Source organism: Martes martes, assembly GCF_963455335.1.
Source record: "Martes martes genome assembly, chromosome: 1".
NCBI classification, from domain to species: Eukaryota; Metazoa; Chordata; class Mammalia; order Carnivora; family Mustelidae; genus Martes; species Martes martes.
This window is the reverse complement of record NC_137888.1, coordinates 167,907,562-167,920,347: the sequence shown is the minus strand read 5'-3', so window position 1 is coordinate 167,920,347 and position 12,786 is coordinate 167,907,562. Positions and strand designations below refer to the sequence as shown.

The window sequence follows — 12,786 nt, the reverse complement described above, 5'->3', positions numbered from 1 at the left end:
AAAAATAAGGAGGGGAAAGGGGTCATGAGTTTGGAACTATACAGTGTCAAAGTTAGTAAAATTAGAATTATTCCATGGAACAATAATTTCTCAAGATGGGGCAAGAAGGGTGGCTGGGAAGCAAGTGAGAAATGACTTCACTGGGAAGGTTTCTGCCCAGTTTGCAAGGGATAAAGCATGTCTTTGTTACTCCTCTGGCTTCTGTTCCTCTAACTCTGAAATATAAAGGCTCCTGGCATTAACATCCCAGTTCAGCACCATTGTTCCTAGGATTTCCGCTACTGAATGGGCTGTTCACATGGAAACCTCCTCCAGGCCAGGCTTCTGGTGGCCACCGTTTATTTACACACCGGTTTAACGTGCAGCCCACCTTGGAAGTTTGGACATACTAGACTAAGATGTAGCATTGCACCATCTCTTCCTAGTCCTGCCTGCCAGATCACTGCTGATTAAAAACCAGAACCCAGCCTGTATTCATTTAACACACGTTTCGAGTGTCTATCATATGCTAGGTGTTGGGGTACAGCTGGGAGCAAGCAAAACAAACATCAATTATAGCAGATCCACAAAAGAAGGATCACAAACAGAAAGGCTTTTCTAGGAATGTGAAAAAGGAATCATAATTTGGGATTATCGGTCAAGATATGGGATGGCTGGAGATGATGATGTGTTAAGAACAAAGATGGAGGAGGCTTTAAGAGAGAAAGTACCTCCAATAAGAGAGGAAGCCCTAGAATATGACCTGCAGTTCCCCCACCCCCTCCAATTAGTCACATGAAGTACTTTGAGACCCCTCCCCCTTCAGTCTCCTCTGCAACCTAGTTTTACCGTAACCCACTTAAGCCCTGGTGTCTGGCAGGAGGTACTGCCACTGTGAGTTACAGGACTGAAAACGTCATAACAGAGCGACATTCTCCCCAGGGGAAAAAGGGGCTGGGGTTTAGTCCTTTATCCTGGCAGAGAAGAAAATGCCTCTCGGATCCCAGGTCTGTGGAATTGGCTCAGTAGGGATGTGAATTTACAGGCCCACAACATGGCATAGTGAGGGAAGACCTTGCTCATATTGTCTTATGAGGCTTGTTACGTTAGACGTTGCCAGGCAAGTCACCGCAGGAATGTGAGACATCCACAGATAGAATCTTGCTTGTCCAGATAGCCGTTGCCCAATTTATGGAGTTTAACTAGAGTTTCCTAGTTTATGGCTTCTTGTCATTGTGTGTCCCTTCTCCCCTGGTGAGTTCTCACTCTCACTAACTCAGATGTAAAGCCTTGACCAAGAGTTCAACAGTGGACCGGTTATCCTGAGTGTGTCCTCATCTACCAAATGCAAGTGATAATCACCACCATCATCATCACGGTGATAACAACACCTGATGTAATTCCAAAACTAGAAAGAAGATGAACATCTCAGCGCTTATAAAATCAGGACCGTATCCTCCTCGCTGAAATGGGAGGCTTTACACAAAGCAAGTTAGAAAAAGCAGATTAATAATTTACAAATATTAATTAAAAAAACAAAAAACACCTAACTCACTGGGCTCTCACCTCCTGTCTGGTGATTGGAGGATTTGCCCCGGTTTGGGAAAGTTAGCAGGCCGAGTCAGTGCGGCTGCACACCACCTGCCTCCCCCGTCGCCCCGCACCCCCCTAGGACAAGGCAGAAAGGGTGGGAAGGGGAACACGGCTCAGCATTTATTTTTGGACCCAGCTCACTAAAAATACCTCAGCCTTCCTGTTTGATCACTCTCCCTTTTGACCTGAATGGATCGCGGGGGCCCAGCGGCCCTCCCCACCCTCCGCTCGTTGTCCTTTAAAGGAGAAGGGCGTGGGGACGGATTCCTGCCGCCTGCTCGAGGGACAGATGTGAGCCGCCCGGGCAGGCAGGGGCCGCGGCCGCACTGACGTCAGGGCAACGCTCGCGCCGCCGCAGCCGCCGGGCCGGCCCGGGCCGCCTGGAGGGGTGGGGGGAGCCGCGCGCTGCCATTGGCCAGCCGAGCGCGAGCGCCCGCGAGGATTGGCTGGCGCGGTTTTAGAGGGAGTCCCGCTCTCCAATTAAAGGACCCCGCGGCGCCGGGCTGCGCACAGAGCTCCCCCCCCCCGGGCCCGCGAACTTGGCCATTCAGCCAGCGCTGTCCCCGCTGCGCGCCCTCGCGCCTCTGCCTGAGAAGCCAGGCGCTGTTCCTGCACCAGAGAAGATGGCAAAGGTGGCTAAGGACCTCAAGAAAGGAGTTCAAAAGGTGAGCTGCGATCTGTACTTACCTACATCCTTCCTTTTCCCCGTGTCCCTCCCCCAGGTTTCGCGGAGGCTTACCTAGACGTAAGAAGGGAGCTCATTAAATTCCAAGACTTCCCAGAAAACAGAACAGTTGGGAGTACATATTTGAGCTAACAGGCACACACCCCAAAACTTATTCTTAAAAGCCACTGTATAAAGTATTTGCAAAGAATCTTAGTTCTTCAATGATGCTAATTAAAATTTAAGTAAAGTGGAACTTTAAAAAAAAATAGTAATCCTATTGTCTGTAGGAAGAAAAATAACCCCTCCCTTACCCCTCCCGGGATTGAGGTGAAAGTTGGGGGGAGGGTAATATTTACTCATAAGGAAATCTCCCCTCTTGCTGTCATCCTAGTGTTTTGTTTTTCTCACACACACACACACACACACACACACACACCAGTTTCTTTAGTTGGTGATGTTGGCGATGGCAGCAGTTCCAGCACATGGGAACTAATTTCTGTCCCCAGGGTCTGCACGTTTCCCTTTCAGGAAGAGCTGGCCTGGAGCCCAGAAGGTCACGGGTGATTCACTGCAGGAGGGGCCTGCAGCTGTGCCTGTAGCTCCAACACCCACCCACTACTTACCTGGATGCAGTTGGGAGAGGGCACAGGCCAGAGGCTTAGAGGACAAGTGAGCTGGAATGGAGCAGAGACACAGACAGTCTAAGCCAATGGAGAACTGAAGCCCAGGGTTTAGAGTGTTGCTTCCAGGAAGCAGTGGGGCATAAGGAATGCCTAAGGCACTGAAACCCTGGCCCTGCCACTTTTTAGGGGTACTGCTTTGACCAATTCACTTTTCTGTACCTCCGTTTCCTTGTCTCCAGTTTTGGGGATGGTAGACCCTCCTTCTCTCCCAGCAGCAACAATAGCAGCAGTACACTGTGGGTTAATCTCCCAAAGCAGTCATTTTAAATTCTTGCAGGGCAAAGCCCTCCTCAGACCTCTGCCATTACCTGTGGAATAGAATGAGAGACATGAAAAACAAAAACAAAAAAACAAAGGAAAGGACAGGAAAGAGGAAGAAAAGACAAAACCCCGAACATATGTCAGAATCAAAATAAAAATGCAAGCCACATAACTTAGAAGCACAGAGTTCATGCATCTGATTTATAGCTGCACCATTACATAGCTGACCTTCCCCAGATTCCCACACAGAGTCCAGCGGACGCTTCTGAATGTGGACACCAAGTCAAACTTAATCAGGGCATCTCTCTGGAAGGTACCATGTCCCATCACATTTACTAGACTCTTTGGAAAATCAGGTCCTCTTTCCGTCTATGGAATTCTCCTAACACTTTAGACCTCGGTAAGGTACCTGTTAATTTCTACCTACTAACAAGTCATGCATGCACTGCTTTTATTTCTTTACACATGTTTCTAAACTCCTTGAAGACAGACCTTTCCGGTTCATCTCCGTTCCAACGCAGCATACCATACACAGCAGGACTCAATAAACGACCAGTGAACCACTGAATAACCATCCAGCTAAGACCATAGTTTTCGCGGATAGTACATTTTGTACGTGAATGTTTTTTAACTTGTGGTACACCAGGATATTTGTGTGTCTGAATGGCCTCCCCAAATTCAGCTGAGGTAAAAGAGTTTAGAGCTAAAGGGGCCAAGCCCCACGGTCCTCTAGAAAGTGAGGTGATTTGGGGTGGTTTTACTACAACCAGATTGATAGATGATGTGTGAAGACCCAGTACATGGAAACCCTCCTCTTTGCTGAGGGCCGAAGCCACCCCTTGGAGGAAGCCTTGTTTTTATTTTTCCTTTGCATCGGTGAGTGTGATTATCCAGATTAGAGGTGGAACATGTTCCCCTTCTTGTCACCCTCTAGTGCCAACTTCCTTGGCCTGCAAAGGGTTTATTTTCCATTTAGATCCAATTACAGGCTTAGAGAAAGAATGTGGTGGGTAGAGATGAAAGGGTGTTTTGTTTTTTTTTTTTAACTTCTTGGGACTATGGCAATGAGGAGGACAGTCAACACTAGGTAGATGAACCAATGTCTTCAACTCAAAAAGTCAAGAGAAGGGAGCTGGGGAGAAACTCTCCTTGCTGAATGTTATAATAGTGATTAAACACCATGTCATACCAACGCATGCTGAAAAACTTTTATTGCATATTTACTCTTTAAATCTGCAGCAGTGGGGGGGGGGGGGTTATAACATTTGGCTTCAGGATGTTTAATCACACTTAGGCATTTTGAAACGATTTCATAGACTCTCAGAGCTGCAAGGGACCTATTTACAAAATGAGAACTGGTTTAAAATGGCATACAAACTGTCTCTACTGCCCCAGCCCCAAGGGGAAGTAGGTTATGAGGAATCCCTAGCATCTGGAAAGTCATAAAAAGGTCTTCAAGAGAACATAAAATCCAAAACCTGGAGTTGCTTTAGAGATCGTCTAACCAATCCCAGACGAACTGAGAGACTCACCATGGATCACATACCTAGTTACTGGCAGAACTTAGAAACAGCTACCTGCCTCCTCTCATCTGTGCTATGTTAAATGCCACTCTTGAGCCATCATTTGTTTCTCTACTGGGAGAGAGAAGGTCTCCTAGTACAGAGAGTTCCCTCAGAATAGTCAACATTCCCTGGTAATAAAGGGCCTGGAAGGCCAAATGCCATTTCTTTTGGTGGAATCAACCACTACAGTGGATTTGTTCTTCTTTTGTTTATTAAGCATATTTAAGAATACTGCTACTACTATTCTTGGATCCAGAGCGAGGCTCATACCCCAGCTCTACCACTTAGTAGCTGTGTGCTCTTGTGTACTCCATAATTAACGTCTGAGTCTGTGTCCTTATCTGAGAATTGGAGAGGCAGTAGCCGCATCTACCCCCCAAGGGGTCTGTGATCATTAAATGAGATAATGCATAAAAAGGGCTCAGCCCAGAAGCTGGCAAATAGAGTTAGTTGTTATTGTTGTTATTGGCATATTTTGATGGGTGTGTGAATGCTGAAAGGAGTCTTTTGGTGAATGAAGGACACACTTTTCTTTATGAATATCCATCTGAAGAGCAGCTAACTTTCATTCATCTGAACCAAAGCAAGTTGCTCAGTTTCAATAAGCCAGACATTGATCTCGTCTTCATTCTACCCCAACAGATACAAAATCTGCTTACATGGAACAGAGATTACCAATCATTTCACTATGGAGTTATAGAATTTTAGGCTTGGAAGGGGACAGGGAGCTCTCTTCACTTTTTAGGCAAGGAAACTGAAGCCCAGAGGGGTCAAGCTCCATATTTGAGATTGCTGAGAAGACGTGCTGAAGCCGATTTAGGCTCTGCAACAATTTGGGCCCGTTGGCTGCCAAGAAGCCACTTGCAGGAATTTAGAAAGGATGAGAACAAAGGGATCTAAGAGCATGTCCACTGTGGACTATGCATGTACTAGTGGACCTGCTCCAAAGGGTTCTCTTTTCACCCCTCAACGCAATGTCAGAGGAGCATTAAATGATGATTTTAAGTGCATTGCCAGGCTCAGCTGGGCGTCTCCCCACACCCTTCTCTGCATCCCCTCCCTCTTGGCTTTCCTGTCCTCCAGCTTCATCCTCCCCTCTGTCCTCAGCCCTTCCTGCTTTCACCTCCAGTTCCTGCAGCGTGTAACACTGCTGGCACGTTGCCTGAGCGAGCCGATCCAATGTAAACACGGCTCCTCGAGAATGGTCGTTGGCTCCCTCTATCTTAAAAATATATTAAGCTGTGGGGCACCTGGGTGGCTCAGTGGGTTAAAGCCTCTGCCTTCAGCTCAGGTCATGATCTCAGCGTCCTGGGATCGAGCCCCGCATCGGGCTCTCTGCTCAACAGGGAGCCTGCTTCCTCCTCTCTCTCTGCCTGCCTCTCTGCCTACTTGTGATCTCTTTCTGTCAAATAAATAAATAAAATCTTTAAAAATATATATATATTAAGCTGTCACTTAAAGACCGTAATAGCCAAGGCATTGGAGACATGCCCATAGGTGTATAAGCAACCTGGTCCAAAAGACAGGTTTGTTTTAAAAAAAAGAAAGAAATTATCCAAGTCCTTCTTAAAGGGTCCCTGAAAACAAATGCTGAAGCCATTACTTTGTACATTGGAGATGCTTGTCATATTGTGCAGACATGTGTGAATATGGGGGGTTGGGGGCTGAGGATTGACTTTCACCAGTGCATCCACCACCTGGGGTGATAGGAGGCAGGGAAAGACTTAATCATAGACCATCTCTAGGCTTACTCTCAGCCCTCTAGGCTCCAAGACCTTCTCCTAGCCAGGACCTACGCACCATTCCATAACCAGGACAGTGGGAAAAGGTATTCCCTTTGGAAGGGCCTGTAGTTTGATCTTCTCTCCATATTAATTAGCCAAAGTTAACAAAGGATAAAAAGAATGGGCTGAGTCCAGCAAAAGCTGGGGATCAAGAAGGAGGGGCATTGATACAGGCTCACAGGTGCATCATTCTTTCTCACCCCCATGCCCGCCACTTCTGGTGAGAAGAAGGTAAGGAGCAGAGCACTGAGGGGACAATTCCTCCTGCAGCCCGCTGGAGTCAACAGGACTCCAGAAGAGGTATTCAATTTGACTTTGACTTTGGAAAGAATCTTTTTTTTTTTTTTCCAACTTGCACATTCAAAATAGTATGTGAATAATAAAGTGGAAATCTGGCATGATGAGTATAGACCTTGGGAGTTCTTATATCCCCAGTGTTCATCCAATACCATTTAAACATAGATGATGAAAAAAGTTTGCTGGCAGGGGTTGAGTCAGCCTAATAACTGTAGGCATTTATTTATCAGTTGACTTTGGACGGGTCACTTTTCCTAGGAAGTAGCAGACCTGGGATGAGAACCATTCTTCCTTTTCCCTCCAGCCCAGTGACCTTTCCTATACACCAGGCCATCTCCCGAATAACAAATGATTCCAGAAAAACAAGCTAAAACTCTGTTCCACTAAAAGTAGAATTGTGGAACAGCTTTTTAGGACATCCAGAAGGAAGAGACAACTGTTGTTCTGTTGTTCTTTTTTTTTTTTTTTTTTTTTAGATTTTATTCATTTGACAGACAGAGATCACAAGTAGGCAGAGAGGCAGGCAGAGAGAGGAGGAAGTAGGCTCCCTGCTGAGCACAGAGCCCCATGCGGGGCTCGATCCCAAGACCCTGGGATCATGACCCGAGCCAAAGGCAGAGGCTTTAACCCACTGAGCCACCCAGGTGCCCCGACAACTGTTGTTCTTTTAAGTGCCTTTGTTTGGAAGTTACCCACCCCCCCAACACAAACACACACACACCCTTTCTGTTGCTATCAGAAAGAGGATTTGGCTGGCAGCTGCCATGATCTTGGTAGGTCCAGGGCCACCAACCACTTCTACAAGAGTCTCTCAAGATTATGTTATTTCCATAACTTCACATGGGACATTCAAGATGTCCTAAACCCATTCTTGGAGCTTTGTACATATCAGTGGTCTGGATCTGCAGAAGCTCTAGAAATGTTTTCTATATAGCATTTAAAGAAAACATCAAACAAGAAGTTGGGTCTCCTATGTGCACCGAAACTCTTTTCAGTGGCCAAATCCTGAACTTGGTGCCTAGGCCTAAATATCTGGTGTGGAAACTTGATGGTGGTTTCACAAGAACAGAAACAGAACTAAAACAATTACAAAGCTTTGTCAGACTTCCAGATCAATTCTTCACTCATTGTCTGCTCCTTTACATGAGAAGAAAACCCCTTTCCTTTTTTCTCAGGAGGGACATGTTTGGTCTTCCTTTCACCATTTGTTTGGATTCTTGTCCCCCTAAGAACTCTGCAGGAAGACTCACCCATTCTCGGCTAGCATAGACAAATTCAAGGAAAGACCAAAGAGAGGAAAGACCTCTCTTGAGTGCATGGAGGGTGCTTGACGTTTCTCAAATCCCATTTCACCTCAAAGACTACCATGCAAAAATGTGAGTGTTCTTTCTCCATGTGAGTAGATTAAGACTAAGTTTACATGATCATATGATGGCAGGTTAGGAACTCAAACCCAGCCTTCTCTGATCCCAAACCTTAATCTCTTTCCACTCTAAGAAAAAATAAGAAGGCTTTCCTCAGAAGTAGCCATCTGGTAGAGAGGAGCTCTGATTATCACTGTGCACTTCACTCAGAGATCAAGGTCTCTCTACACATTAATAATCTGATTCAGAAATTGCCCAGCACTTGTTACCAGGCATTTGTACCTCTCTGGTATCTCTTGGTCACTAGTAGGTATCTGCTGTCACCTGCAATAAGTCAAAGCCATTTCCAGGTATAGAACAAGGGCTTTCTAGATTTTGCCTGGTTCCTGGTTTTCTAGAAGTCTAATTGAATTCTGAAGGGAGGAGGCTGGTAGACAGATAACCTAAGGAAGCATACAACAGTATCCTAAAATTACTGAAGAAGCAGTGACCCTTGGCCAAAAAAAAAATAAAAATAAAAATAAAAAAAATCCTAGAGATCCCAGTCCCAGAGCTTCCAGGAAATTTTAGCCTGAGGATAAGCTTGGCCTCTGGAATGTGTATCTCTACATGCCTGGTCAGCCTGACTCATGGTCTACCCAATAACACGTGAATCAGGACCAAGCAAAACACAGCCAAGCCCCCACCAGGACATGCTTTAAAAGGAAATAAGATCGCTGAGGGGGAAAAAAGCAAAGGCTCCATTTGGCAAGTCACTCTTTGGAAGGACAAAGAAGTACCAGGGTCCAGCCCATGGCGGCTGTTTCAAATCCACATGATCTGTTTATGGGATTTTTTTTTTTCCTCCTTCTGTTTTAAAACATTACATTCTTTATAAAATTAATCTTTGGACAAAAATGCAAGTGAATCTGTATTTAAAAGAGCTGAGCAGAATCTAGGGATTGGCTTTGTCAGTCCCTTTGTGCTGCAGTTGGGACATGGGAGAGAAATAGCATATCCAGAATTTACATGAGACATAACTGAGAGATGCACTGATTCACAGCATCTTTTATGAATGTGGGAGGAAAGGGTATATGTTCTATATTCTGTCACTTCCATGCCCAGGATACTCTGATTTCATGTCAACTTCATATCTTCAAACTTCAAACTTCAAACGTCAAGTGAACATTTTGGCTATGAACTTAGCTTTGGCCACAAGACTTAGAGGCCAGTTGAGAAGTAGTTAAACACATGGCCTTTGCAAGCATGGAGATCTAGATGTGACTTATGGTTCTGCCATTTACTGGGTCTGCAACCTCTGCCAAGTTGCTTTTCCTCTATGGACCTCTGGTTCCCTGTTTGAGAAAGAGAGTTAACAATGGTTCTACATCTAAACAATAGTTGAAGAGATAAGGCACGCCAAGTGCCTGGATGCCTAGTACATGCTCAAAAAATATTTCCTCTTGCTTCCTGGTATCCTCTCTCTTCGGTACAGCACGGAAGTTCCATAGGTAGTTAAGTGCTGGAGCATGGAAAACCAAGTTCAGCTTACCTACGTCATGTCACATGTGGCTTCTAAGAGATCAGATTGCAAGACCTCTTTGTAGCTAAACTTAGACTTAGCCATAAATATACTCAAGCTGCATCATATGCAAAATCGTGACAATGGCAACAATTTGCTTTGGGTGGCTTGTGGCTACACTTCTAAAAAGCAGTCCTTCCCTTGCCCGAGACCAGACGTTGGCCCCAACCGTGTGATCTTAGATAGGCACTTACCCTCACCAAGCCTCAGATGTCTTGCTTATAAATCAAGGTAATAGTCACTCATTTCTTCATTTAGCAAGTATTTATTCAGCATCTATCATGTGCCAGCCATTGTGCTGAGTGCTAGACAATGGATAAGAAAATTTTGGTCCCTTCCATGTAAACTTGAGTCAGATGAAATTCATTCCTCATAAAGGTAAGATAAAGGCCAAATCCTGTCAGCGTTCTGATTCTGTGTATTCCTTGACCATCTGTATTGTGTGTGCATGCACACACAATTCTTACACAGTTAATTCTTCTCCTTTGCTACCCACCCTCATATTTTCTGAGCACTGCACACCTCTAAGCCACACCGAACTCCAGTCATTTTTATAGTGTAACAAAGGAATGAGTGTGATAATTCTCCCAGTATTTGCATTTTTAAAAGATTTGTATATTTATTTATTTGAGAGAGAGAGAGTGAACAAGTAAGGAGAGGGGCAAAGCAGGGAGCCTGATGTGGGCTTAGCTGAAGGCAGACACTTAACCAACAGAGCCACCCAGGTACCCCCCCACCCCAGTTACTGCATTTTAAACAGGGTATTTAGTGATGAGCAGTCTGAGGCAGAGGGGAACTCCTGGCAGCTCTCAGGTGCTTCTGGTAACCAGCAGCCCCTTCAGCTGCCTTGCAGACATGGTGGTGGACACACTGTCTGTGCCCAGCCTATGTCCTCAGAGGCAGCCTAACACCCCAGGCCCTGTCCTTAGTGGTGTTGATGGCAGGGGCACCAAAGGACAGGAGCACGGAGAAAGGACTCTTGGCTGACTAACATCCCCATAACTCGCCCTTAAGACGACAGAATCTATTTGGGCCGTATGACTAAGTGGCATGTCCAGGTACTGATTCATGAGGCTGACTACCAAGGTGACTGGCCTAGCTGATCCATTGGCTGGAAGAAGTGGAGGGAAAGTGGAGCCCAGCCCTGCCCTCACCCTGGAGGAGAGCCGTCCACCTGCCGAGGCATTCCTGTGCTCTGCGCCCAGCCCTGGCACTGTGGCCAGCCAGTGTCCTTGTTAAGGGGATCTGGCCAAAACCGGGGGGGGGTGCAGGGGGGCAGTATTCGGAGGCTTATTTTAGAGGAAGCCAAGGGGATTTTTTTAAATCTTGTAAGCAGAGAGAGGAGACATTTTTAACCAGGGATCTGGGGACAGAATTAAGGGTATCAAGGAATGTAAATGAAGAAAAACTGCACCCTTATATACGCAGCCTCTGATTCAGCATTTCCTTCAATTATGAATGAAGACAAAAGCCCTGACAGCTTAGCAACCCCTTGACTTTTTTTTTTTAAACCAAAAAGTTATTGTACAAAACATTTACATTAGAAAAAGATAGCTGGATATAGGCCCTGTGCCCTTGATCCCAATGGAAATCTGATACTTTCCTATACTGAGATCGATACTTTCCAGCTGAGATTGATGTCTAATGTACCACTTATACTTGCCCATGTTCTGAAATAACAATAAATCCACTGCTAAGTCTTGTTAATTAATTGAATAAAGGCATGTATATTACTAAATCATAGATCTGTTTTTACATATTGGTACTATTTCAGTAATAGTGGTTTTTTCTATCATCCTACATATTTCATGCATTTAAAACATTATTCTGAGAAGGGATGCTTTTGTGTCAGACAACCAAAAGAGCCCAAATATATTAAGACCTCTGTCAAAATAAAGCCTTAACAGTATTCTATGCACATACACATAAATAGGTACAGCTGTAGTGGACTGAGATCTGAGGCTCTTGGAGCAGACAAACTGGGTTTAAATCCCAGCCCAGCCACTCATTTTCTATTATCTTGGACAAGCCACATTACCTCTGAGCCTCAGTCTCTTCATCATTAAAATGGGCCTGAGAGTTGTTGTCCTCAACAATGATCTGTTAAGTTCTTAGCACAGTCCTTGAGAAATAATGTTGCTTGTTAAACAGGAATTACCTCATGAGAGCTCATGAGAGCAAAATGGTAGAGAAAATAAAAACATTACTTTGATGAAACTTACCACTTCTAATTTGGCACACTTTAAGAAGTTAGTCTGTGCAAACATATATGCAATTATTACATGCCAGGGACTAAGGGACTAAGCTGATCAGTGGAAAAGTAGAAGGAAAGAATCTCGGAAGCTGATGATTTCAGAAAAGGAACAGCCAGCGCGGCCGTCAGAGAGCGAACAGTGCCTACAGGCCTTGATCAGAGGTACGTGTGGAACTGAGGGAGATCAGAAGAGGCAGTACTTACCCCATCTGGGAGGTCAGAGAAGGCTTACCCAAGAGATGACATCTGAGCTGAGTGTTGAGAGACAAGGATAAATGAGCTGTTAGGAGCAGGTCATGGTCCAGCTTTATGCTTTCCAAGTCTGACACGTATATTCTCCATCCTACCTGACTTCTAACTTGGGGAATATCCTCCATCTTGAACTGTGGAGAAATACATTTCCGTGTATCCATCCATCCCCACATACATATCTTTTCTTGTCTCATCTGAGGACTTGCTCCTCTTGCCTCTCAACCAGAACACTTGAGAGTGATTAGGGTAGCAGGCCCTGCCAAAGTGGCACACGGTAAACTTTATGACAGTAGCTTGAGACCCTCCCCGTTCCAGCAAAGGAGATCCAGCCAACTCAAGCCCCCTTGAGTTTGAACTTCTGCAAGAAAATTTAGGTTCAGATAACTGAGAGTATGCAATGGGAAGAAAGAATATCAATGGGAAGAAAGGAACACACACACACACACACACACACACCCCCTATGAAATTCAGCACACTGCATGTATGAGCAGAACATGAAAACAGTCCAGAATCTCCCAGGCATGT

At 45.3% G+C, this 12,786-nt stretch overlaps 1 protein-coding gene across 2 annotated transcripts in view; it reads left to right on the top strand.

Annotated features, from left to right (window-relative positions):
• Positions 1-1,838: 1,838 nt before the first annotated feature.
• The window catches only part of LMCD1 (LIM and cysteine rich domains 1), a 59,116-nt gene continuing 48,168 nt past the window's right edge, over positions 1,839-12,786 (top strand). Inside the window, exon 1 of one of the 2 annotated variants that reach the window (XM_080824908.1) lies at positions 1,839-2,237. In XM_080824908.1, the coding sequence (XP_080681034.1) occupies positions 2,196-2,237 (42 nt within the window). In that variant the 5' untranslated portion in view covers positions 1,839-2,195. The remainder of the gene's footprint in view (positions 2,238-12,786) is intronic. The other variant, XM_080824909.1, reaches the window with a different exon arrangement.